This window comes from Apodemus sylvaticus, chromosome 10 (genome assembly GCF_947179515.1).
Source record: "Apodemus sylvaticus chromosome 10, mApoSyl1.1, whole genome shotgun sequence".
NCBI lineage: Eukaryota > Metazoa > Chordata > Mammalia > Rodentia > Muridae > Apodemus > Apodemus sylvaticus.
In genome coordinates this window covers 64,910,479-64,934,803 of record NC_067481.1, presented here as the reverse complement: position 1 = coordinate 64,934,803, position 24,325 = coordinate 64,910,479, and the positions used below count along the sequence as shown (strand labels likewise).

At 44.6% G+C, this 24,325-nt stretch overlaps 2 protein-coding genes across 3 annotated transcripts; one reads left to right on the top strand and one right to left on the bottom strand.

Moving 5' to 3' along the window:
* The first annotated feature begins 1 nt into the window (after position 1).
* On the top strand, positions 2-9,306 carry Jmjd4 (jumonji domain containing 4). Its single transcript, XM_052194139.1, has 6 exons — positions 2-436; positions 599-764; positions 3,474-3,608; positions 3,761-4,028; positions 4,774-4,920; positions 5,148-9,306. Exons 1-6 carry the CDS (start codon positions 172-174, stop codon positions 5,445-5,447), a joined length of 1,281 nt encoding a protein of 426 aa, XP_052050099.1. The 5' UTR covers positions 2-171; the 3' UTR covers positions 5,448-9,306.
* Positions 9,307-11,602: 2,296 nt separating this feature from the next.
* LOC127693354 (zinc finger protein 709-like) lies at positions 11,603-23,142 on the bottom strand. Of its 2 annotated transcripts, XM_052194133.1 has the most exons (5): positions 23,009-23,142; positions 20,695-20,790; positions 14,553-14,679; positions 13,689-13,749; positions 11,603-13,160 (listed from the first exon to the last, which is right to left on the bottom strand). In XM_052194133.1, the coding sequence occupies exons 1-5, from the start codon at positions 23,009-23,011 to the stop codon at positions 11,960-11,962; spliced, it is 1,488 nt and encodes a 495-aa protein (XP_052050093.1). In that variant the 5' UTR covers positions 23,012-23,142; the 3' UTR covers positions 11,603-11,959. The 2 variants fall into 2 exon arrangements, with proteins under 2 accessions (XP_052050093.1, XP_052050094.1); XM_052194134.1 differs by lacking the exon at positions 20,695-20,790.
* Between the last annotated feature and the right edge of the window lie 1,183 nt (positions 23,143-24,325).

Here is a 24,325-nt window from a genome sequence, read left to right as displayed (position 1 = left end):
GGCGCACACACTGGGGCTCCAAGGCTAGCGTTCCTGTTGGAATGTTGGCCTCTGTTTTTTTGTTCCGGGCTCCTTCTCGGTGGTTACTGCTCCGAACTGGTTTTAGGGCTTTTCTTTTAGGAGAGTAGTGAAAAAGCGGGATTGGGCCTCTGGGGTCAGGTTCCCCGGTGGATGGATCGGGAGACGCGCACCTTTGCCGAGCGGTACTACCGGGACCTCCGGGGCCGAGTCCCTAGCGGAGGTGGCCCCATACCTAGCAGTGTGACCTTCATTCAGACACCGGACGCTTTCTCCTATGCTGATTTCGTGAAGGGCTTCCTGCTGCCTAATCTGCCCTGCGTGTTTTCCAGCGCCTTCACCGAGGGCTGGGGCAGCAGGCGACGCTGGGTGACATCGGAGGGAAAGCCTGATTTCGAGTACCTGCAGCAGAAGTATGGTAGGAGGCCGCTGACGGGAGGCAAAGACCCCGGCCTGGGAGGGCGGCCAGGGCGGGACAAACGAATGGAATCTGGATAATTCGCCCAGAGGGTGGCCGGAGCCCAAGAGGGTGAACTAGGAGTATGACTCTGCCGTTTCTGTGCTGATTCTCTCGCTACAGGAGACGCTGTTGTACCGGTTGCCAACTGTGGAGTGCGGGAATACAATTCAAACCCCAAGGAGCACATGCCCTTCCGTGACTATATCAGTTACTGGAAGGAGTACATCCAAGGGGGCTACTCCTCCCTGCGGGGCTGCCTCTACCTCAAGGACTGGCATCTGTGCAGGTAATAGGACAGGTTGGCCGATGGCCATTGGGCATTCACCCCAAGAATCTAGTGCAGGCAGTCCAGGTAGAGCACGCCTACAGCACTCCCTCTGCAGCAGAGTTCTCAGAGATGGTGGGAGCGTGGGTTCCATAGGGAGATCAACATAGCGAGCCAGGTAGACTATCATGAGGAAAATATGTCTTTTGTAAATCTTGTATGGGTACAGGTGGCCTGTTGTCTCCTTCCTCTGTATATGTTTGAGCAGGCACCTCTCAGATCCTCTGGCGCTGTCCTCTCTGCGACCCCACTGAAGAACAGGCTTGTACCTTCTACGATTTCTCTGGGGATTCTTGCCATCTCCTGGCCCATTCTAAGCTCTCTAAAGGGACAAGTGTCCTTTCTGCAACCACTTTTGTCCCACTTTGGAAACCCCTTACTCTTTAAGGAGACACTCAGTACCCTCCCTGATCAGCCTCCACTTTTCTCACACAGCACCTTGTGACAGCTTTACTTAGGAGATTTTGACTTCGTGCTGGGGCGTGAGTGCAGTGCATTCAGTAGAAACTACTTCAAAATTTGAATTTTGGTGTTTTCCCAGGCCAGCCATATGTGGTCTGTTCTTCTCCCAGCCTTCTCTCTCAATGATGGACAGTGTCAAGAAGCCGTAATCCCCCACCAAACCCCTGGATGTACTGAAATGATCACAACTCTACAGTGTGCTCTGTTGCTGTGCTAAGCTACAGCGGTCATGCACTTAGGCACACTGCTTTTTCTTCTTGGAACTGGGAGTGCTAAGGCCTTGAGCATATAAACACATGCTATTAGTATGTTTTGATGTTTATGGTATTTCAACTTGGACATGTTAGTACATTAGCCCATCATAACCTGAGGAGCTTCCTCCATCTCTAGAGTTTTGGCTGCACCTAAAACCTGGCTCTTACGATGCTCGCTTTGGGAAGATTATTACCCTTTTCCATGGAGACCCTGGGACTGTGTGTTTTCCTCTACCTAATGTGCCTTTCACAAGCACAGGCCATTGTCCTCAGACTCCCAGCAAAGGCACAGTATATTGAGTGAGCCAATGAACAGCTGAATTCCTGTATCGTTTGTGTGCACAATAAGGCTCAGAACTGTAGAGTGGGATGGAATTCAGGCCCCTGTAGTTCCCACAACTGACTGGATGCAAGAGAAACACCAGCCTCCAGCTACCCTGCCATGCTAGAGCAGGAGCTGGGTAAAGTGTGACCAGATACAGGTCCCGGATCTGGACGTGGCAGAAACAGACTCACAGGCCTGTAGTACAGCCAACTTAAGCTTATCCCTGACTAGTCTACAAATAAATGATACTCAGACTATGGTTTTTTATTTAGCTTTGACAATGACTAGGGGTAAGCCCTGTTCTATTTTTCTAACTGTGGCCTGGTTACTTCCCCAGTGGTGTCCCCCAAGTACCTGCTGTTTCTCCTGGCCATGTACTCACGTCCATCTCTCATGGCGCCTTCTCCTCACTTCCTCATTTTTTCCTTTTCTCATGCCCAACACCCTGACCCTTTCCTCCCTCTAATTTCTCTAGAAATTGGCTGTGACCATTTTTATTTAATCAATAGTCTTAAATAAAGGAACAAGGTTTGCACAACAAGAGCTGGTAACTGAGAATTCACTCATAGGTCTAGCTCTTAAGGTTCAAAATTTTGCATTACAATACATAGCAATAGATCAAACCTCAGCACAGGCCCTAATACTGTTGTGTGTGGTAGTTTAGAATTTTAGATAAACTTTTTTTTTTTTGGTCTTTTTTGTTTGCTTGCTCTGATGTTACTGGTATATTTCCCAAATATTACACTGGCATATTTATGCTAGAAAATTGTCCATTTGAAATACAATGCTTGGGGGCTGGAAAGATGGCTCAGTGGTTAAGAGCGGGGACTGCTTTTCCAAAGGTCCTGAGTTCAATTCTCAGCAGCCACATGGTGACTCACAACCATCTGTAATGGGGTCCGATGCTCTCTTCTGGTGTGTCTAAAGACAGATACAGTGTGCTCACATATATAAAATAAATAAATCTTTAAAAAAGAAAAGAAATACAAGTTTGACTGTTGTCTGAAAGACCCGAAACCAAAAAGGGCAGAAGGCGTAGCATTTCATAATCAGGAGGCCACAGGGGAAGCCATACCTGAGATTTAATAGATGAACGAGTTTGCTACATGTGTAAAGGCAAAGGATCCTGATGTTTGGGGACCTACAGATAATTTGTTGCTACTCGGGCTCTGGCCCTCTGTCTCTTGTTGGGAGTTATAGGCACGTGAATCTAGTAGTTTTCCCCAGCATTTCCCTTAAGGATGGTGTTAATATGACCCAGCATTTGGGGCCCATTGATGGGTTTTGAGGCCCTGACATTTGGGGCAGCAACCTGGAGTTGCCAGGTACCATTAGGCTCTGTAGTGTTGGTGAAGACAAGGAGGTCTGTAGCTCATGACCTGTGATGATGCTCGCCATGTGTTCCAAGGCCCCGTGACTACTGCCTAAGTGGGGTAGTTAAGCTGGGGCTCCCCAAAGCCATCTTCAGCACTCTGAACTGAGCAATTTGAGGTTCAGCTCAGGTCCTCAGGATCTGCAGCTGTAAAGAAGTCCACTGAGACTGGGTGATCTTAGGTGACCCTATTTGATGTGGGCAGGCTTGGGTAGGGCACAGAGAGGACTACTGCTATAGCTCCTGTGCCTCCTCAGAGACTCCTTGGTGGATGACCTGGAAGATGTATTCACCCTGCCTGTGTACTTCTCGTCAGACTGGCTGAATGAGTTCTGGGACGTCCTCAATGTGGATGACTACCGTTTTGTCTACGCGGGCCCCAGGGGCAGCTGGTAATGACAGTAGGGACACGGGCACCTGCTGAAGGTGAGATGGGAGGTGTGACTATCTGGGGTACCTGCCTAGAGGCCTATCAAAAAAATAAATAAGTAAACAGGCTCCCTGCAGGACTCTACACGACACAAATCAAAAGCCCTTGCTGTAGGTCTCCCTTCCATGCAGACATCTTCCGCTCATTCAGCTGGTCAGTCAACATCTGTGGGAAGAAGAAATGGTTGTTCTTCCCGCCAGGGCAGGAGGAAGCCCTTCGGGACTGCCATGGTAGCCTGCCCTATGATGTGACTTCCCCCGAGCTCCTGGACACCCGCCTGTATCCCAGGATCCAGCACAATAGCCTTCCCATTGAAGTCATACAGGAGCCTGGTGAGATGGTGTTTGTGCCCAGCGGGTGGCACCATCAAGTGTATAACCTGGTAAGACTGTACACATGCCCCTGCTTCTGCCAGGCTCCCCACCCCCACCCCACCCCACCCCACCTTTCTCTGTCCCTCCCATCTCCAGCTGCCTCTGTAGTATTAAAGAGGGCAGCTTTATTCTTCTGCGAAGGCTGGATATAGGGTAGGGAAGCCACAAATGCAACTACTGAGAACTTATCCTCTTGCCCTATATAAACCTGGTTCCTGCCATGGCCTATGAAGTTCTATCCTTCATCCCAATGTGTTAGCCCATCATAAGATGGGACCCACATTTCCTACCACAGTATCTGAGAGTCTTGTTTTCTTCTTGAGAGGTTACAGTTTATCATTGTGGAGAAGTCAAAGCAGGAGCTTCAAATGACTAGTCATAACACATCCACAGTCAAGATTAGAGGAATGAATGCATAAAGATTTGCTCTCTTATGTACTGCTCCACTCAGTTTAGTTCTCTAGTCTTACCCAGTTTAGAACCCTCTGCCTAGGGAATGGTGCTGCACACAATGAGGTGAGTCTTCCCACCTCAGACAGTCCCCTCAAGGACATGCCCATGGGCCAATCCAGTGTATACAATTGCTCACTGAGATTATCTTCTCAGGTGATTCTGGATTGCCTCGCTGACAGCTGAAACTTACACCTACCCAAAGCAGCTTTTGCGCCTGGTGGGTGTGGGGTGGGACTGGTTTGCTCACCCATGGTGAGGCCGGCCGCTGCCCCATGGACCAGCTTGTCTTCTGCCCTCCAGGATGATACCATCTCTGTCAACCACAACTGGGTCAATGGCTGCAACCTGGCAAACATGTGGCACTTCCTGCAGCAAGAGCTCCAGGCCGTGCAGCATGAGGTTGGAGAATGGAAGGACTCCATGCCTGACTGGCACCACCACTGCCAGGTGGGAAGCAACCAGCTCATGTTGGGTCAGCCTTGGGGCCAGTACAGATGCCGGGGCCAGGCTTCATGACTCAGACTCGACTGATGACTATTCTGGCTCTGAACCTTTGTCTCCCGGTCCCGTCTTAGCCGCTGACCCCTGGGTGTGTGGGAGGGATTTTTACACACCAGAGCAGTCTGAGTCTGGATGTGACCCCAAGGCTTACTGTCCCTTTCCTCTTGGTCCAGGTCATCATGAAGTCCTGTACGGGGATCAATTTTGAAGAATTTTACCATTTCCTCAAAGTCATCTCTGAGAAGAGGCTCCTTGTCCTGAGGCAAGGACTGAAGGGGGATTCGGGGGACAGCCAGAGCCTAGGCCTGGGCCTTCAGCAGGCTGCATTTGATATTGGCCGCCTTGCAGATGTGCTGGCCTCTGTGGTTGTGAATCCTGACTTTCAGAGAGTGGACACCAGCACATTCTCACCACAGCCAGAGGAGTTGCTTCAGCAGCTGGAGGACACAGTAGCCGCTGTAGAGGCCCTTTAGTATGCTACAGATCAAGATGCAGGAAGAATTCTGGCGAGCAGCCTCTTGCCCCAGGGCCCTTCTGGAAATGCAGGCTACCTTCCCTAGAGGCATAGGATGTGCCCCAAACCTGTGTCAGTGCAGTTCTTGCAGAGGGTGGACCTTGAGGAAGATCCAGCCAAAATGGTAATTTAACTCTTAGAGGCTAGAGAGATGTTCACCCATCTGGCCTCTAGCAAGCTTGCCAAGAATGTGAATTGAGTAGTGGTCATGAACCCAGGTTTCTTTGGAGCTGCCCAGCCTCTTCTAGTTATCCTAGGACACCTGAGTGATGGGCATCCATCCGATCTGCCTACCTTGGAGGCGTCCCTGTGTAACCTGGGACATAGATATATATGTATGTGTGCAGTTGCCCTCCAAGCCTCTGCATCCTCTAGTTCTGTCCTAGGGGCTCCAGACTCCAACTGAACTAGGACGAATTAACCAGGGTGTGATAAGCTGTAGGGGGGAGTTCTTAAGTGGGGTGCTGTTTGCCAGTGGTCTGAGGCACAGTGCCAAGTGGCTGAAAACCCAGGTACTGGTCTGTCTGAGTGCCCAGAATGGAGATGATGGTTCAAAACAATGGAGCAGTAGCATTCCTGCCCACAGCAGTCCTTCAAGGCCTGGCCACCTATGCTAACTCATCTGCAGAAGGATGGGGAGCCCTGCAGAGGAAACAGTCCCACCCAGCCTCAGGCTGACCCTGGATAAGCCAGTGCCTCCTTTGTTGGCTGTGCTCACTGCCTATGCATGTTCTCTGAGTCTGAGATGGAGACAAACTATTGTTTCATGACCTGCATGAATCCACATGACCCTTCTGGTGTCTGCATACCACCATGTTCTCTGTGCTGTTTCTAGGACTAGGCGTTGTGGCTGAGGGTGGTGGTGTGCAGCCCCTGTGAGAGCCAGCTGCTTACTCTGGACCATAATTTAGACCACTGGGAAGAAGGAAATTACAAGTAGAATTGGCCACAATCTTTGTAGGATTCGTATACAGGACCAAGTGCCAGTGACACACCCTATCATCCTGAAGAAACCCCTCTGGGTAAGGCCTGGGAACATTTTCAGAGGAGCCGAGTGAAGCTGAGAGAGCTGCATCTTACAAGGCACAGCTCATGTGCTGCAGAGTGGCTAATCCACCGTGAGCCGCAGGTCCTCTGCAGACTAGCTAAGGGTGCAGCTAAGCATATGGGTGGGGCAGGGACCTGTCTGCTCTGCCTGCCACAAGGAGCAGCTTTCCTCTTGGTTGGGACCACTGGGGAGCTGCAGGAGATCGGTGGCCGGGAGGATGGTGCTTGGTGTTACGATGTAGAATCAGTGGAAAGACAATTAATCTACCACCCTTACTCTAGAGTATTAGAACTTAGAAAAATTAACATCCGAGGCCTTGTGTGATCGATACTGGCTACTATGTATTCCCATGACTATCATAACTAGAATGATAACAGAATCCCAAGTCAGATTAACAAGCCAGGAGGGGCCCATGATAAGTGGCTCAGCAGGAAAAGGTACTTACTGTGCAAATCTGTTTGAAAATTTAAAAATTTTAAAGTTTAAGGATTTCTTCCCAGTCCAGGCTTCTCTGGTGCCACTCTTGTTGCTGATTCTTGTAGCCAAAAATTAGTGTTTTGTGAGATCTTAAATCATTATTGTGTTGTCCCAGCTGCCATGGAACAGCCTTAGTTTACTGACATGTGTTCCTATTGTGACACCACTCTTTGAAAGAAGCATTAACAAAAGGAAAGCATCTGTGTTCAGGGAATCCTCTCCCCCCATTCTTCCTAGTGGGAGGACGATGCACACATGACACTCTGCCTAGCTAAGCCTGCAATTAAATAACAGATGGTTGGAAAACTCAAGTTTAGATACAGATTATGGGAGGGTCAAATAAAAAAATCAAGAGCAACATTAGAAAATACACCAGAGAATACCAAAAATGAAGAGACAATATACAAACTATTTGTCAGCCAAAGCCTTACCTAGAGGGAAAATGATAAGCTGGCAGGACTAAAGAACAAGCATCTTGGATCAGTAACCCAAGAAATAGAACCTACAGTAAACCGGAAATAACCAGCACAAGTCTTTGAAGTAGTAGAATAGAGAATAGCAATAAAACCAAAAGTTGGTTTATAAAAGATCAATAACCTGGGCTGGAGAAATGGCTCAGCACTTAAGAGCACTGACTGCTTTTCCAGAGTTCAATTCCCAGCAACCACATGGTAGCTCACAACTATCTGTAATGGGATCAGATGACCTCTTCTGGTGTCTCTGAAGACAGCTACAGTGTACTCATAAGTCTTTAAAAAAAAAAAAAATCAATGGCCTGTGCATACACACACACCTGTAATCCCAGCACTTGGGAGGTACAGAGGACCAGTGCAACCTAAACTCTGTAAAGCCCATAAGAAAATCATGTACATTTATTATATACATGGTTTTAGAGAACAGATACAGTCCAGCCAGGGAAACACCAAGAAACCCTGTTGTGAAAAAGAACAAATGTATACATACACACACAAATAATTATCCACATCCTCAGGGGACTGAAACCACACAAATAGTGTCACTGTTGGGTGTCTTCCACCTTATTTTTTCAGACAGGGTCTCTCATTGAGCTGGTCTACACAGTGAATTCCAGGACGGCCAGAGCCATGCAGGGAGACCTGATCTCAAAGAACAAGCAAGCAAACAAACCCAGCAGCTTCTTGCCTGTGGAAAATTGTTAATTGGCAGATTAATATAGGAATGATGTGATGTAGGAAAGTGGATGGGACAAAGACCAAACTAAGTCCTGCAATAGAAGGGTCTCAGCAAGTCTCCTCCTACTGAGGAGACAGGCCAGGAAGCTTTTACTTCTCGTTTCTCAATATTGGAAGTCACAAGGCCTGGCAGGGGAGCGATGAGTCATCTTCTCTCAGATCCACACAGGACAAAGTATTGTATGAAACCAGGTTCTGTCTTGTCAGCTGGTGCGTGCAAGCTTAGATAATGACCTGTGTGTGGCTGGAATTATGCAAGGGAACTCTTGCATAATTGGAATTATGCAGCAGGCCCAGCAAAGGGGGAGAGTAGGGAGCTGCATTCCAGTCATACCTGGTGACTGACTCACCCAGAGACCACACCTAGCTAGCTGTTCCTCACACAGGCACCAACTGCCAGTGCTAGTGTGGGAAATTCCTAAGTGGTGGCAGCCTTTCTACCGAATGCCTCTGAGGAACTGCAACAGGAGACAACCAAGGTAGCCTGACAGGCAGCAGACACTGAGTTACCCTCCATACCCTGCCGCACCAGTCCCTGTCCCAGCACCTATTACCCATCCACACACAGGTGCCTCCCAAGCGTCCAACCATAGCTCCCAAGGAGAAGTCTGTACTCTCTGGGGCACCACCAGAATGCCCATCACATAGGCACAAGTTTGCAAATCTGCATGTTAGATTTATATATCCCCATACTATTTTAAGGTGGCTTCTTGATTAGCTGAAGAGAAAAAGCCATTGAGACATGGAGAAATAAATATGCAGGGGTCTATGATCCCCAGTCATCAGGTTTGATGCTGAAGATGTGGCAGTAGAGCAGAACATGCAAAGTATATGCTATATAAATTATATAGATTATATAAAAAAAAAACAGTGATAGAAACAAATGGGCAATGGAGGGCAGTATCAGGGGAAGCCCACCCCAACTGAAACTGAATCAAACCTATAAGAAGAGCACACTGTACAAATAGCATACAGACCCCAATATGCTGGTTAGTGGGAACATTGAGCCTCTGACTTTTCTACCCATCTATGGCCCACCTCCCTTTAATATTATTCTATATTAAACTGTCTCTGTAACCCTACCCATTTATCAGTGTACAATTCTTTGTAGGGTGCCCTCTAGACTCTATAATCTTTGCCTATAACTGTGCACAACCTGTGTGGTTTCTATCTTTGCTTCATAAGCAGTGTGCATGAGTATCCAATTAGTTCAAAGTACAACTGTTCATAAAAATAGTTGTACAATAATGTAGTTAACACAGGCATCCAAGTGTGTTCACAGGAGTTACAGGCTAGGACAATGATAGGTGTTTTGGCAGCATCTACCATTACTTGTTCTACAGGTACTACCCCAGGAGGTGATGCCACAGGCTGTGACCCTTCACAGCTGTGAGAAGACCTTCCCTGGGACTCAAGAATACAAGTGCATGGGATTGTAGTAACAGTGGCTAAAGTTTTGATGTCACAGGATGCCATGGAACCCTCACCAGGTTCTGAGATAAGGCCCTTGTGTGTGACATGGGTTAATTCCAGAATCTAAGTTTTAAGACATAAACGGTACCTTCCTTAAATAAGAGCTGAAGTAGGTATCAGGATATATAGCCTTCTTAACCACTTGTGACCACTAGATGAGACCTTCTTGAAGCCTCATGGTATAAGCCCAAGTAGTGCCAGGGCTTTTTTTTTTTTTATCAGAATCTCTGAAGTCTTTGTCTCTGAAAATCTTCCCTAAGAATTATGGAACATTTAAAGGTAACATTTGGATTCATGGTTCTGGTGTCCCGTCTGGCGTCCAGTTGTAAAATGAGAGGCCTTGAGTAAATATACTTTATGAGTAAAGTTGATGGTAGGCCTTGAAACTTCGGTATGTACAGCACACAGGCTGTGAAGAGGATGTCTACAGATAGTTTATTGATAACTTCCTGGAGACCTGCTCTAAAGCTTGATGGCCACATTCCCAGAGCTGCAGAACAGGCCTTCCCTAGTCCTCAGGGACAAGAATGGGAAGGCTGGAGACTCTGTGGTTGCTTTCGTTTGCTTTCTTCCTCCCGCCCTCCGCTGCCCTCCTTTCTTGTCTCTACCTCCCTATTCTGGGGATTAAAGGTAAACCACCACATCCAGTTGATGCTGAGGATTTTGATACCACCTGTAGTCCCAAGGCCATGGGTTGGGTATGGAAACCATCCATGTTTTCCACCTGGTAAAAACAGTTGATGCTGAATATTGGGGATCCTGGTAGCCATGCTCCTAGAGCAAGAAAAGTTACAGACAGGGACTGTGGTGGGTAACTGAAATACTTTATTCTACACACTGATAAAACTCCAATAGCATAGCCATGTAGTATAATACTATAGTAAAATAGTGGTTACATTTAATTACATACTATATAAACTAGCTATATAATATATACTACCCATATACAAACTATACTGTATCCTACAGATACACATATATACATGCATACACTGTATGTACTAAATAATACTATATTATATACTATATCAAGATACATAAATCTTTGAATATAGTTATAAAAAGTCTCAACAAAATACTACAAAATTGTATCTAATATAAAAAGACACATTCCATGCTTTAACCCAGAAAAGCAATGTTTTCACATTGTAAAGTCAATGTAACACACAGCCATCTCCAGTGTATCAGTACCTTTCAATGAGAAATGAACTCAGTAGACTTTCTGTACCTACTAGTCCTTTTCTAGATGAGTTCTATCATGTCTTCAAATGAAAATGAAAAAACTAAAGGTCTTCTGGCATTTCTTACACTCATAGACTCTTTCTCCAGAGTTTGTCTATGCTTCTCAGAAAGAAGTGTTAAAATTAGGCCTACAGGCTTTTCTCCCTCTGGTCCTTTTTATGCCTTTGAAGAACACTGAAAATCTGAATGCTTCCCCCACGTTCCTATTCCTAGAGTTTTAGCTAGTATGTGTTCTTTCACATGATCTGAGAGAACTGCCGCATCTGAAGCCTTACCTTTTTTCTCACAGACATGGGCTTCTTATTGCTCAGTGTAAACCTTTTTGGTGTCCTTTATGAAAATTAAGAAAACACTTTTTTAATATTCTTTACAATCACTCTAATGATTTGTTGTCCATGGAGTATTTAGTTTGGAAAGGGCAAATAGAAAATGTGATATTTACCATATTTATTTGTACTCAAAGGACATGTCTCTGGTATAAATTCATTCATGTTGCAGGGCGGTGGTGGCGCACGCCTGTAATCCGTGCACTTGGGAGGCAGAGGCAGGCGGATTTCTGAATTCGAGGCCAGCCTGGTCTACAGAGTGAGTTCCAGGACAGCCAGGGCTACACAGAGAAACCCTGTCTCGAAAAAAAAAAAAAAAAAACAAATCCCCCCCCCCCCAAAAAAAAAAATTCATTCATCTTTACAAGGCAATTGTAGTAAGTGGTTCTCCAGTGCTTTCATTAGTAGAGATACTTTCCAACATGAATCCTTTGAGGATACCTAGAAGTGAAGGATTTACCACATTGTCTGCACTCGCATTGTTTCTCTCGTGCACGAGTTTATTTGATGTGCTCTAAATATGCTAGGACTGTGAGATGTGAAAGGCTTTTTTCACATACCTCACATTTAAAAGGTCCGTTTCCAGTGCGCTTTATCATTTTTGTTAAAAACAAAAGCAAACAATACCTGTTAGAGAAAATAAGGATTTGCCAGAATTTACATTCATAAGACTGTTATGAATAATTTAAGACTGTCAGTAATCAATTCTAACAGGAAGTGAAGGTTTTCCCACACTATAGTCATAGGGTTTCTCCCCACTGTGAGTTTGTTCATGTTTCCTAATGGAAGTGGAGCGACTGAACGCTCTAGCACCCTGTTTATAGGACTTTTCTCCAGTATGAATTCTTTCGTGTGTTTGAAGAGAGCCGGAAGCACTGAAGCACTTACCACACTGTTTGCGTGGAGAAGGTTTTTCCCCAGCATGAGCTCGGTCATGTTTTCGAATGTAACTGGGACAACTGAAAGCTTTCCCACACTGTTTAGAAGCATAGGGCTTTTCCCCGTTGTGACTTCTTCTGTGATTGTGAAGTGAGGTGGAGGAACTAAACCATTTATTGCATTGTTTACATTCATAGGACTTCTTCTCTCCAGCATGACAAGTTTGGTGTCTTCTAAATACACTGGAAAAGGGAAACACTTCTTCACATACATTGCATTTAAAAGGCCCATTTCCAGTGTGCTTTATCATGTGTGTTCGAACACTTGTGAGAGAAAAGAAGGCCTTGCCACACTGTTTGCATTCATAGGGTTTCTCCCCAGTATGAGTCCGTTCATGCTTTCGAAAGGAACTGGAACAACTAAAGGCCTTCCCACACTGTTTACACTCATAGGGCTTCTCTCCAGTGTGAGTCCTCTCATGTTTTCGAAGGGAACTGGAACAACTGAATGTTTTCTCACACTGTTTACATTCATAGGGCTTCTCTCCAGTGTGGCTTCTTTCATGAATTTGAAGATAACTGGGACAGTTGAAGGCTTTCCCACACTGCTTACATTCATAAGGCTTCTCCCCCGTGTGGGTTCTTTCATGTTTTCGGATGGAACCAGAACAATTAAAGGCTTTCCCACACTGTTTACACACGTAGGGCCTCTCTCCAGTGTGAGTCCTCTCATGTTTTCGAAAGGAGCTGGAATGACTGAAAGCTTTCCCACACTGTTTACATTCATAGGGCTTCTCTCCTGTGTGAGTTCTTAGATGGATTCTGAATTCACTGGGGAAATGGAAGGCTTTCCCACAAAGCATGCACTTGTAAGGCTTACTTCCAGTGTCCATTATCATATGTCTTTGAATACTCATAAGAGAAACGAAAGAGTTCCTATACTGTGTAAATTTATATGGCTTCTCAGAGTATTCTTCACTTTCAGATAGGCTGTATCCAGAGTTGGCTATGATGTGCCTATTAAGGAATAAACAACATAAGATTTTCCAGACAAGTCACATTTCACATGGTTTTCCTATACTAAATACTTTTTTCAGATTAAGATTTATAATCTCACTGAAAGTTCACCCACATAGTTTTTTATCATCTTTACTCTTACAGAATCTACTGTACAAAAGGCAAGCACACACTGAAGGTTGGTTTATTGCTGAATTTCTATTCATTAATGTCTTGGGCTTACATTATAACCAAGTTCAGAGAAAATCCAAGTGTTTGGCATGTATTAATTATTAGAAAGTAAATGGAATCATCTTTCTGAAACATGACTTCCCCAAATCTATTATCAAAACAGTGGCATTCACATAGTTTCTTAGAACTGTATGAAAATCAGCTACCTTAAAGACAACACTGTTAACTGGGGTGGGGACAAGTACTATAGTCACCAATGTTTACAGTTGTGTTTATCTGTTTGGTTTGTTCACCAAAGTTCACAGACATGCTAAGCTTCCCTCAAGGAACATCATACCTTTTATGAATTCAGATTACCTTAAATTTGTCTCAGGATTTTTGTCCTCATCTTCAGTGTTTTGGTCTTCCCACCCTTTCTCTAAAATACAGACCAAGGAAAAGCACTATAAATTATGAACTTCAAATAATTAATAGCAGCTTTGAGATTCACTATATACTAAAAATCATGCCCATTTATTCATAAAAGTAGTTCCTTTCTACCATTAAAATTGATTAAAAATTTTTTTCAGGGTGTTTTTGTTTTTTTTTAACTAAGTAAAGAAATGTTAGGCTCGAGAAATGGCTCAGCAGTTAAGACCACTGACTGCTCTTTAGGACCTGGATTCATTTCTCAGTACCCACTGTAACTCTAAGATCTGAGCCTCTCACACAGACATATATGCAGGCAAAATACAAATGCAAATACAATTAAAGTATATTTTAAAAGAAAGGAAGGAAGGGAGGGAGGGAGGGAGGGAGGGAGAGAGAGAGAGAGAGAGAAAGAGAGAGAGAGAGAGAGAGAAAGAAAGAAAGAAAGAAAGAAAGAAAGAAAGAAAGAAAGAAAGAAAAAGAAAGAAAGAAAGAAAGAAAGAAAGAAAGAAAGAAAGAAAGAAAGAAAGAAAGAAAGAAAGAAAGAAAGAAAGAAAGAAAGAAAGAAAGAAGAGGGCCTGGCCTGGAGAGATGGCACAGTGGTTAAGAGCACTGACTGTTCTTCCAGAGGTCCTGAGTTCAAATCCCAACAACCACACGGTGGCTCACAACCATTTGTAATGGGATCAGATGCCCTCTTCTGGTGTGTCTGAAGACAGCAACAGTGTACTCCCATAAAATAAATATTTTTGAGAGAGAGAGAGAGAGAGAGAGAGAGAGAGAGAGAGAGAGAGAATATGTTATCATTCTTACCTATAGAAGTCAGGTTCCTAAAGACTTCCTCCATCACATCTCTGTAAAGATTCTTCTGGGAGGGATCCAGCAAAGCCCACTCTTCCTGGGTGAAGTTTATAGCCAAATCGTCAAAGGCCACTGAGTTCTAAAATATCCCATAATGTGTATAAGAGGCTGGGTAAGACTTATATCACTAGGAATCTATACTCTATAGGTAGATATGCATGTGATTTTGTGATTTCCAAATATTCATTCCATCATGTAGTCACCTAAAAGTTTACTTTCTTATGTATTCAGTTGTCCATGTGCAGCTGTATTCATATCATGGAACCGAGGCACTCGGGAAAACAAGAGCAGAGTGAAGACACCTCCACACTGGTAAATCAATCAGGAGTAAGATGTGCTTCTCGGTTATGTCTAGCTTATCACAGTATAGTACATCTCCAATCCAAAACCAAATCCTATTGTCTGTTCCTCAAAGTGAGGTTAATACCTGTACTGTCAGAGTTCTTATGGTTAGAAGGAAATACTAAGTTGGATCTTTGCTGGTGTATCAGGGACTTCAAGATTTGGGAGGAATTCCACAAATCCAAGTTTTAGAGTGACTAAGAACAATTAGAATCCTGGATGACTAACTTATAGGAATTCAAAACCAGTGCAAAGTTTCACCTGGAAGTATAAGACACTCAGAAAACTACCAGATCCCCAAAAGAGTAGCCAGACTAGTGCTTCCTAATGTCAGAACCTGCCTTACTGCAACAGCAACAGAGGCAACGCAGTAAAGTGAGGGCACAAACAGCATCCGTACATGAGCAGCCACAGAGTCCGGGGAAGTGAGGTCAGGAAAGTGGTTTTGGGCTGTTCCAAACATACATCCCTCCACAGAAACATGAGTAAAGCAAAACTGTCAAAAACAGCTTTGCTATAAATTTCAATAATCAAAATTTTTATATCAGCCATGTGAATGTAAGTGTATAAAAATCTGAAAATGATAAGGCCTTGAGAGGCTTCTACTGACCCTTGTTTTAATCTGTCTCTGACATGATGTGACGGTTTGTGTATGGTTGGCCCAGGGGATGGCACTGTTGGGAGGTGGGACTTGTTGTGGAGTATGGGCTTTAATACTCTTGCCCTAGGCTACCTGGGAGCCAGTATTCCACTAGTAGCCTTCAGATGAAGATGTAGAACTCTCAGTTCTGCCTGCACCATGCCTGCTGGGATGCTGCCATGCCCCCACCTTGATGATAATGGACTGAACCTCTGAACCTGTAAGCCAGCCCCAATTAAATGTTGTCCTTGATAAGACTTGCCTTGCACTGGTCAGTGGTGGCGCACACCTTTAACCCCAGCACTTGGGAGGCAGAGGCAGGCAGATTTCTGAGTTCAAGGCCAGCCTGGTCTACAGAGTGAGTGCCAGGACTGCCAGGGCTACACAGAGAAACCCTGTCTCAGGGGAAAAAAAAAAGAAAGAAAACAAAAGAAAAAGACTTGCCTTGGTCATGGTGTCTGTTCACAGCAGTAAAACCCTAAAACACATGTTTAGGGCTAACAGTGTCAAAGCCAGCAGTCTATGTTTCCAGCTCAGGAGGAGAGTAGATCTCATTTTGCATCAAATAAACAAAAACAAACTGCTCCTTATACCCACAATGTGTACATACCACCCAAACTCTGGAAGAAAACGTTGCAGTGAATTTTTCTTTTAAAGATTAAAGTATTTGGGCTTGAGAGATACCCTCCAGAGGTCCTGAGTTCAATTCCCAGCAACTAAAGGTGGCTCACAACCATGTGTAATGGATCTGATGCCCTCTTCTGGTGTGTCTGAAGACAGCAACACTGTACTAACACTAACATACATAAAATAAATAAATCTTAAAAAAAAAATTAAAGTTTTCAAAAATACCCAAGTATAATGTGAAATTGAAGATGCTCCATGCATCCCAAAAAATTAAAGACAAAACCCGAACCTGATTATGTGTTAAAGGGATACTGGAGCTCCCATCCCTTTGAAAGAGGTGAGCATTTACTATGTCTTCTAAGTTTTCTGTTGTTTTGGTTTTGGGGTTTTTTGGGGGTTTTTTTGTTTTGTTTTGTTTTTTTGGTTTTTCGAGACAGGGTTTTTCTGTGTAGCCCTGGCTGTCCTGGAACTCACTCTGTAAACCAGGCTAGCCTCAAACTCAGAAATCCGCCTGCCTCTGCCTCCCAAATGCTGGGATTAAAGGTGTGCAGCACCACTGCCCGGCGTCTTCTAAGTTTTCTGTTTTAGTTTATGAAATTCACAGAAATACATCAAAACTGTTTCAATAAACAATAATGAGCAATACAACAAATTGAGTACACATAAGCAATATAGTCTGCAATAATATTTTGGAGATAGGGGCTAGAGATAGCTCAGCAGTTAAAAAATGCTTGTTACTCTTGCAGAGGACCCAGGCTCAATTCCTAGTTCCCACGAGGCAGCTAACAAAGCCACCTATAGTTGCAGTTCTAGGATTTCTACTGTCCTCTTCCACTTTTCAAGGTCATCTCATGCAGGTACATGGCCTTTTTAGGGGTGGGGGAGGGGGACCTGACATGGTAGCAGGAGCCAATGCATTCAGGAGACAAACCAGTTAAGAGTTCTATGAGTTGGAAGTCAGCTTGTCTACATAATGAGATTTGTCGTTTAAAATATGACAAAAATGAGCTTTGTCATTTAAAAATAGTTGTTTTAAAATTTTCAAGAAAATCTTTGGACAGTGTTTTCACTACATAAATGGACATAGCTGGCCAGACAGTGGTGATGAACACCTTTAGTCCCAGCACTCAGGAGGTAGAGGTAGACAGATCTCTGTGAGTTCGAGGCCAGCCTGGGGCTATACAATGAAACCCTGTCTCAACACTCATGCACGCACGTGCACACACACACACACACACACACACACAACAAAGACAAAGTAAACAACTAGTAATCAATAAACAACAGATAAGAAAGAAGGGAAACTGATTTTTCAGTTGTCCTATATTACAATTGTCAAATGTCCATTTTTCAGTTTAGAAAACTTTCTTTGCTGCTTTCCCTGGGCCTCCTGCTCTCATCTCACATATTCTAGCTGAACTTACCACAAATCTAAAGATGATCTTGAACAGCCGGTCTTTCCCTTTCCTCTCCCCACTACACCATACCCAGTTTCTGACTGACTGAACCAGAGATTTGTGCAGGCCAGACAAGCACACCACCAAAAGAACTACACTTCTGATCCCCAAATTACTATGACTTTCAAACCGGAAAGGCATTAAACCCAACATGGACCCCTGTGATGATTAGAATAGGAATGGCCCCATAGATTCATGTGTTTGAATGCTTGGCCTGTAGGGAGTGGCACAATTAGATGTGTCCTTGTTAGAGTAGGTGTGGCCCTTTTGGAGGAAGTGTGTGACTATGGAGACAAGCTTTGAGGTCTCATATATATGCTCAAGCTCCCCCCAACATGGAACATGGTCCCCTTCTGCTGCCTGCAAGAGGTAAAACTCACAGCTCCTTCCCCAGCCCCGTGTCTGCCTGCATGCCGCCATGTTTTCTGTCATGATGATAATGAACTAAACCTCTGAAACTGTAATCCAACCTAATTAAAATTATTTTTAATAAAAAAACAACAAAAATAGGGAATGAGGAAAAAGATTTGAGATAAATTATCTTTGAGAAACCAGACGCTAAAGTCAATAAATGCTACACTCACTAAATAAGATGTTTTAAACAATCAACTGACTTTAATATGTGCAACATAAAACAGATGGTCAAATTACATAGGAATAACTTCTAGAATTAAAATGTAAAATGGAGAAATTCATAATTACATTTAGAAATACCAAAATACTCCTTATCAGTAATTGACAGCTCTAAATGGCAGAAAAGCAGTAATTGTAATAGTGTTATTCAGCAACGTCAACCAGGATTTCAGCGATATTTCCAGAACACTTCAGTCAACAGCAAAACTAAATGATAGGCCACATTTTGAGTGAGCAAGCACACAAAAAAGCACATGAAGTACCCAGCAGACACGGAAGCATTAAATAGCCATCAATAACAGAAACGCAGCTAGAAACCTCCAACCCGGAAATGAAATCACACAGTGCCAAATCACATGTGGACGAGAGTCACCTGAAAGAACCTCAATAGTTCAAGGAAAAGAAACTTGTGGAATATAGTATAGCCAGCATAGAGGGAAAGCTTAAAGCATCAAATTCATTGGAAGAGCAAGGTAGTCCTGTATCAACCCAGGGAAACTGAGGAGGCACCAATGGATTCAATCAAATCCAATGGGGGCTGGAGCGATGACCTGGCTGTTAAAAGTGTATGCTATTGTTGTAGAAGATCCAAGTTCCATTCCTAGCACCCAAGCTAGCACTCCCAGCTCCCGTCACCCCGGTTTCAAGAGGATCTGAAAACTTCTGGCCTCCACAAGCCTCCACAAGCAAGTACTGGTGCACAAACTCTTGCATGCACATAATCAAAATAATTTAAGTTTAAAATAAATGCTATATCTTTAACAAGACATCAAATGAGCCAGGGCTACATGAGACCCTGCTTCACAAAGTGAAAAAAAAAAAAAAAAAAAAAAAAAGCTAGGCATGGTGGTGTATATCTTCAATCCCACAGAAGAAAAGTTCCAGGCCAAGCCAGGCGGTGGTGGCGCACACCTGTAATCCCAGCATTCTGGGAGGCAGAGCCAGGCGGATTTCTGAGTTTGAGGCCAGCCTGGTCTACACAGTGAGTTCCAGGACAGCCAGGGCTATACAGAGAAACCCTGTCTCGAAAAACCCAAATCTAAAAAACCAAAAAAAAAAAAAAAAGTTCCAGGCCAAACAAGGCTACATAGAGAGACCATATCTTATAAATAAATAAATAGTGCTGGTGAGATGGCTCAGCGGTTAAGAGCACTGACTGTTCTTCCAAAGGTCCTGAGTTCAAATCCCAGCAACCACATGGTGGCTCACAACCGTCCGCAATGAGATCGGACGCCCTCTTCTGGTGTGTCTGAAGACAGCTACAGTGTACTTAGATATAATAATAAATCTTTAATAAGTAAGCTCTTGCCTCTCTTCCTCTCTTAGCTTCTGTCTTGCCCTCTTGGGCTCTTCCCTCCCCCATTCACTTCACCCCTCTCTTTCCACATGGTCATGGCCAGCCTCTGCTTCTCTACTCTCTCCTTCTCTCTGTCTTTCCCTGCCTCTACTACCCTCTTAACTCCCCTCCCCATGCTCTGAATAAACTCTATTCTATACTATAAAATAAATAAACAAACAAACAAACAAACCAATTGACTGGGCTAACAAAATGGTTCAGCAGATAAGGCATTTGCTCTAAGGCTGATGGTATAAATTCAATTTTTTAAAAGATTTATTTACTTATTTGTTTGTTATATGTAAGTACACTGTAGCTGACTTCAGACACACCAGAAGAGGGCATCAGATCTCATTACAGATGGTTGTTAGCTACCATGTGGGTGCTGGGATTTGAACTCGGGACCTTCAGAAGAGCAGTCAGTGCTCTTAACCATTGAGCCATCTCTCCTGCCCTGAATCAATTACTAACTTATACACTTGTCCTCTGACTTTACACACATACCTTGGCATGCAGGCTGTATTGTGGCAACTTGACACAAGCTAAATTCATCAGAGAGAAAAAAACCTCACTTGAAGAAATGCCACTGTGAGATCCAGTTGTAAGATATTTTCTCAATTAGTGATCAATAAGGAAGGGCTCAGCCCATTGTGGGTGGGGCCATCCCTGGGCTGGTGGCTCTGAGTTCTGTAAGAAAGCAGGCTGAGCAAGCCATGTGAAGGAAGCCAGTAAGCCCTTTCACGGCCTCTGCCACCAGCTCCTGCCTCCGGGATCCTGCCCTGCGTGAGTTCTTGTCCTGACTTCCTTCACTGAAACACAGTGCTATAAAAGGGTAAGCAGAACAATCCCTTGCCATCCCAACTTGCTTTTCGCTGGTGTTTCATTGCAGCAATAGAAACCCTAACTAAGGCACATGCAAACAAACTCATACAAATAGATAAAAATAATTATCTGTAACAACAACTAGCTATTTGTAAACATGATTATAATTAACAAATCTATACTTAGGTTTAAAAAAGAAGACAAAAGAATTACTTAGGAGATCATTTTAAGTCTTACCCTATGGATAGTCAAGGCCGAGCCAGGCGGCTCTGAGCTGGAGGCCCGCCTGGTCCACACAGCAAGTCCCAGGCCAGTCAGCTTACATAGCAAACCCTGTCTTAACAACAGCAAAGCCAACTTAGTAATTCACAAGTTCATCTATCATGCTTTGTGGGAATGTATTCGTTTTCTACAACAGGAAACTAAAGTTTCCTCAATATTTGAATCTAGGCCTATATGAGCCCCACTACCACCACTCCCCAATAAAAACACCTCAGAAATGTTTCTGTATTTACTAAGGGAAGCAAAGGATAAAAAAAAAAAAAAGCCAGAGGAAATGAAACTCTACATTTTTTGTTGAAACCTACTTCTTGCTGCCTTAAAGAGTATTTCACCTTGCTGGTGGCACAACTTTAATCCCAACACTCAGAAAACAGAAGAAGCAGGTGGATCTCTGAGTTCCAGGCCAGTCTGATCTACAGAGTTCCAGGACAGCAAGGGCTACACAGAGAAACCTTGCATGTGTCAGGTGGGGTGGGGTGGGGTGGGGTGGGGTGGGGTGGGGTGGGGTAGGGTGGGGGTGGGGGGACTGTCTGCTCTTCCAGAGGTCCAAAGTTCAATTCCCAGCACCCAGGTTGTGTCTCTATAATAAGATAATAAGATCTGCTGCCCTCTTCTGGCCTGCAGGCATATATGCAGGCAGAACAATGTATACATAATAAATAAATAAATTATTAACAACAACAAAAAAAAAATGGTGGGGGAAGGGATGCTGGAGAGATGGCTCAGTGGCTAAGCGCACTGACTGCTCTTCCAGAAGTCCTGAGTTCAATTCCCAGCAACCCCATGCTGGCTCATAACCATCTGTAATGGGATCTGATGCCCTCTTCTGTTGTGTCGGAAGACAGTGACAGTGTACTCACATACATAAAATATTAAAAACATGAAAAAAGAAAAAAAAGAATTAACTATTGAGATGAGGACTATTCCAGGAGATACCTCCAGCTCCAAGGCCTCCTGCTGCTCCTCAAAAAGGTTTCACTCCAGACCTCAGACTGGTGTCTAAGTGGTTCATTAAAGGTTATATGGCAGCTACAAGAAATTTGTCAGTGCCAGGCGGTAGATGCACGCCTTAAATCCCAGCACTTGGGAGGTAGAGGCAGGCGGATTTCTGAGTTTGAGGCCAGCCTGGTCTACAGAGTGAGTTACATGTCAGCTGTCAGCCAGGGCTACACAGAGAAACCCTGTCTCAGAAAAAAAAAAAAAGAAAGAAAGAAAGAAAGAAAAGAAAGAAAAGAAAAGAGAAAGAAAGAAAGAGAAAAAAGAAGAAAGAAAGAGAAAAATTTGTCAGCATCTAGCAGTTCTGAAAACTAGGACCATTACTAACAGGAATGAAAAAATATTGTATCTATTTCTATTTATTTAGCAATGAAAATCTGGCATTGAGAATACTGCGACTGAAACTGCTTTGGGGGGCTGATGACTCAGTGGTTAAGAGCTTTTGCTGTTCTTGCAGAAAACTGGATGGAGTTCTGCCGACCTCCTTTATTTTGGTTCAACCTAAGCATGTAATCACTCAAGCGGTGTCTGTCTAACCCACTTCACTGTTCAAGGCTGAGGCCACAGAGATAAGTTATGGTCCTAAACCTGCAGTCTCTCGGGATTCAGAAGAACAGGCCTTCACAGAAGAAGCAGCTAACTCCAGAGAGCCACCTGGTCCCCTCCAGGTCTTAAACGAGCGGAGACAATGATGGGCGGGGCCCACTTTGCATGAGGTTGCTGCAGTCTGAGCTGGTTTGTGCTCTGGCCTTCCTCGATTTATGCCTAAAGCCCTTGTCCCGGGATCAGAGGGGGTAGGAGTGTCACCAGACCCTTCATCTGCACTCTTCCACTGTGCCTGCACTGACGAAATCTCCACTCTTCGCTTTTCCTTACTAACAGCCATCGGTCTAACTCGGGGTCCTGAGACTAGCAGGGGGTCGGCCCTGAAGACTGGAATTTGGGGGATTCACTGTGAACACCGGGGGGGGGGGCAGCCAGGCGGACAGAAAGTAGATTGAGACCCCACTTTCCAAGCCTCTGGAAAGCTCAGCCACGGCTGACGGGCGGGAACCCACAACCTGAAGCCAGCGTCCCAAGTCCGAAGGTGGGTCGGCCATGACGCCCCAAGTCCTGAGGTGAGTCGGCCAGGCCGCCGCGAGGGCAGATGGGAAGCGAGGGGACCCAGGCCATACAGGACACCGGACAGTACCGGGATCGGGCCGCAGACGCCAGCTACGGAGGCCTTCCCTGCGGCTGGTCCTGGTTGGATGTAGCCGGCCGGAACGCTCACCATTTCCGATTTTCTGCCGTCCCGCGTCGTCTGCACCTCATAGGGACGCTAGCTACAGCGGAGACACCTTACACAACTGTGAGCCAGAGACAGAACCTGAAGAAACGGAACCTGAACCAGAACTAAAGAGTAAAAAGAACCAAACACCGCGAGAGTAAAGCAACCTGCTCCGCCCCTCCACCCCAGCTGCAGCCTGATTGGACAATTCCTCTCTGATAGACAGGGATTTGGACACGCCCCCAATCCTTGAGCGACTAAGGATGTAATCCAACCCCTTGACTAAGAGAGACTTAATGAAGAGATTTCTCCCGCACTCTAGCAATGGCCCTGCCAGGACACACTTGTACTTGATCTACAGAAGACATATCAATGGGTTAATACCATAGCTATATATACATGCTATTCTCAACTGGAAATTCCTAACATGACAATTATTTGAAATTTTTATTGTGAATATGTTAAGACAGGGTCTATGTAGCTTGCCTCAAATACAGTTCAGACCAACCTTGAATCCCTGATCTGCTTGCTTCGATCATTTGAGTGATAGGAGGACACGTGTGCAGATTATGCAGCACGAGGGATCCATAAGGACTTCCTGTTTTCTAAACAAGGACTCTGCCTTATGTTAAAATTTTATATGTCATAATCTTCCTAGCTTGAGGTGTGTAATGGCTATTGTTCGTTGTCACCTTGGCTACACCTGGAATCAACTAAAACCCAAGAGACTGGGAATGCTTGTGAGGGACTTGCTTGGCTAGATCATTTGAGGTCAGAACCTTATCCTGAATCACACCTTCATGACAGGCTATGTCATGGAACATGGAAGAAGGAAGCTTTTGCTTTTTACCTGCTCTCCTTTTCTCTCACTGGCAAGTCTGTCTAACCTGCTACCAAAGCACGCCTTTGCTAGTATTAGAATCTACTTCTTCGGACTGGAGAGATGGCTCAGCAGTTAAGATCACTGACTGCTCTTCCTAAGGTCCTGAGTTCAAATCCCACAACCACATGGTGGCTCACAACCATCCGTAATGAGATCTGATGCCCTCTTCTGGAGTGTCTGAAGACAGCTACAGTGTACTCACATATAATAAATAAATCTTTAAAAAAAAAAGAAAAAGAATCTACTTCTTCAGGATTCCAGTGTCTACTGAAGACCAACTGAGACATCCAGTCTCATGGGTTGCCCATGGCTCTCTGTTGGGGGACAGCTAATATCGAACTAGCTGAACTACAGCCTGTAAAGCACTCATAAATTATATATACTATCAACTCTGTTCATCTAGAGAGCCCTGGCTAATACAAGGAGCTAGCCTGAGC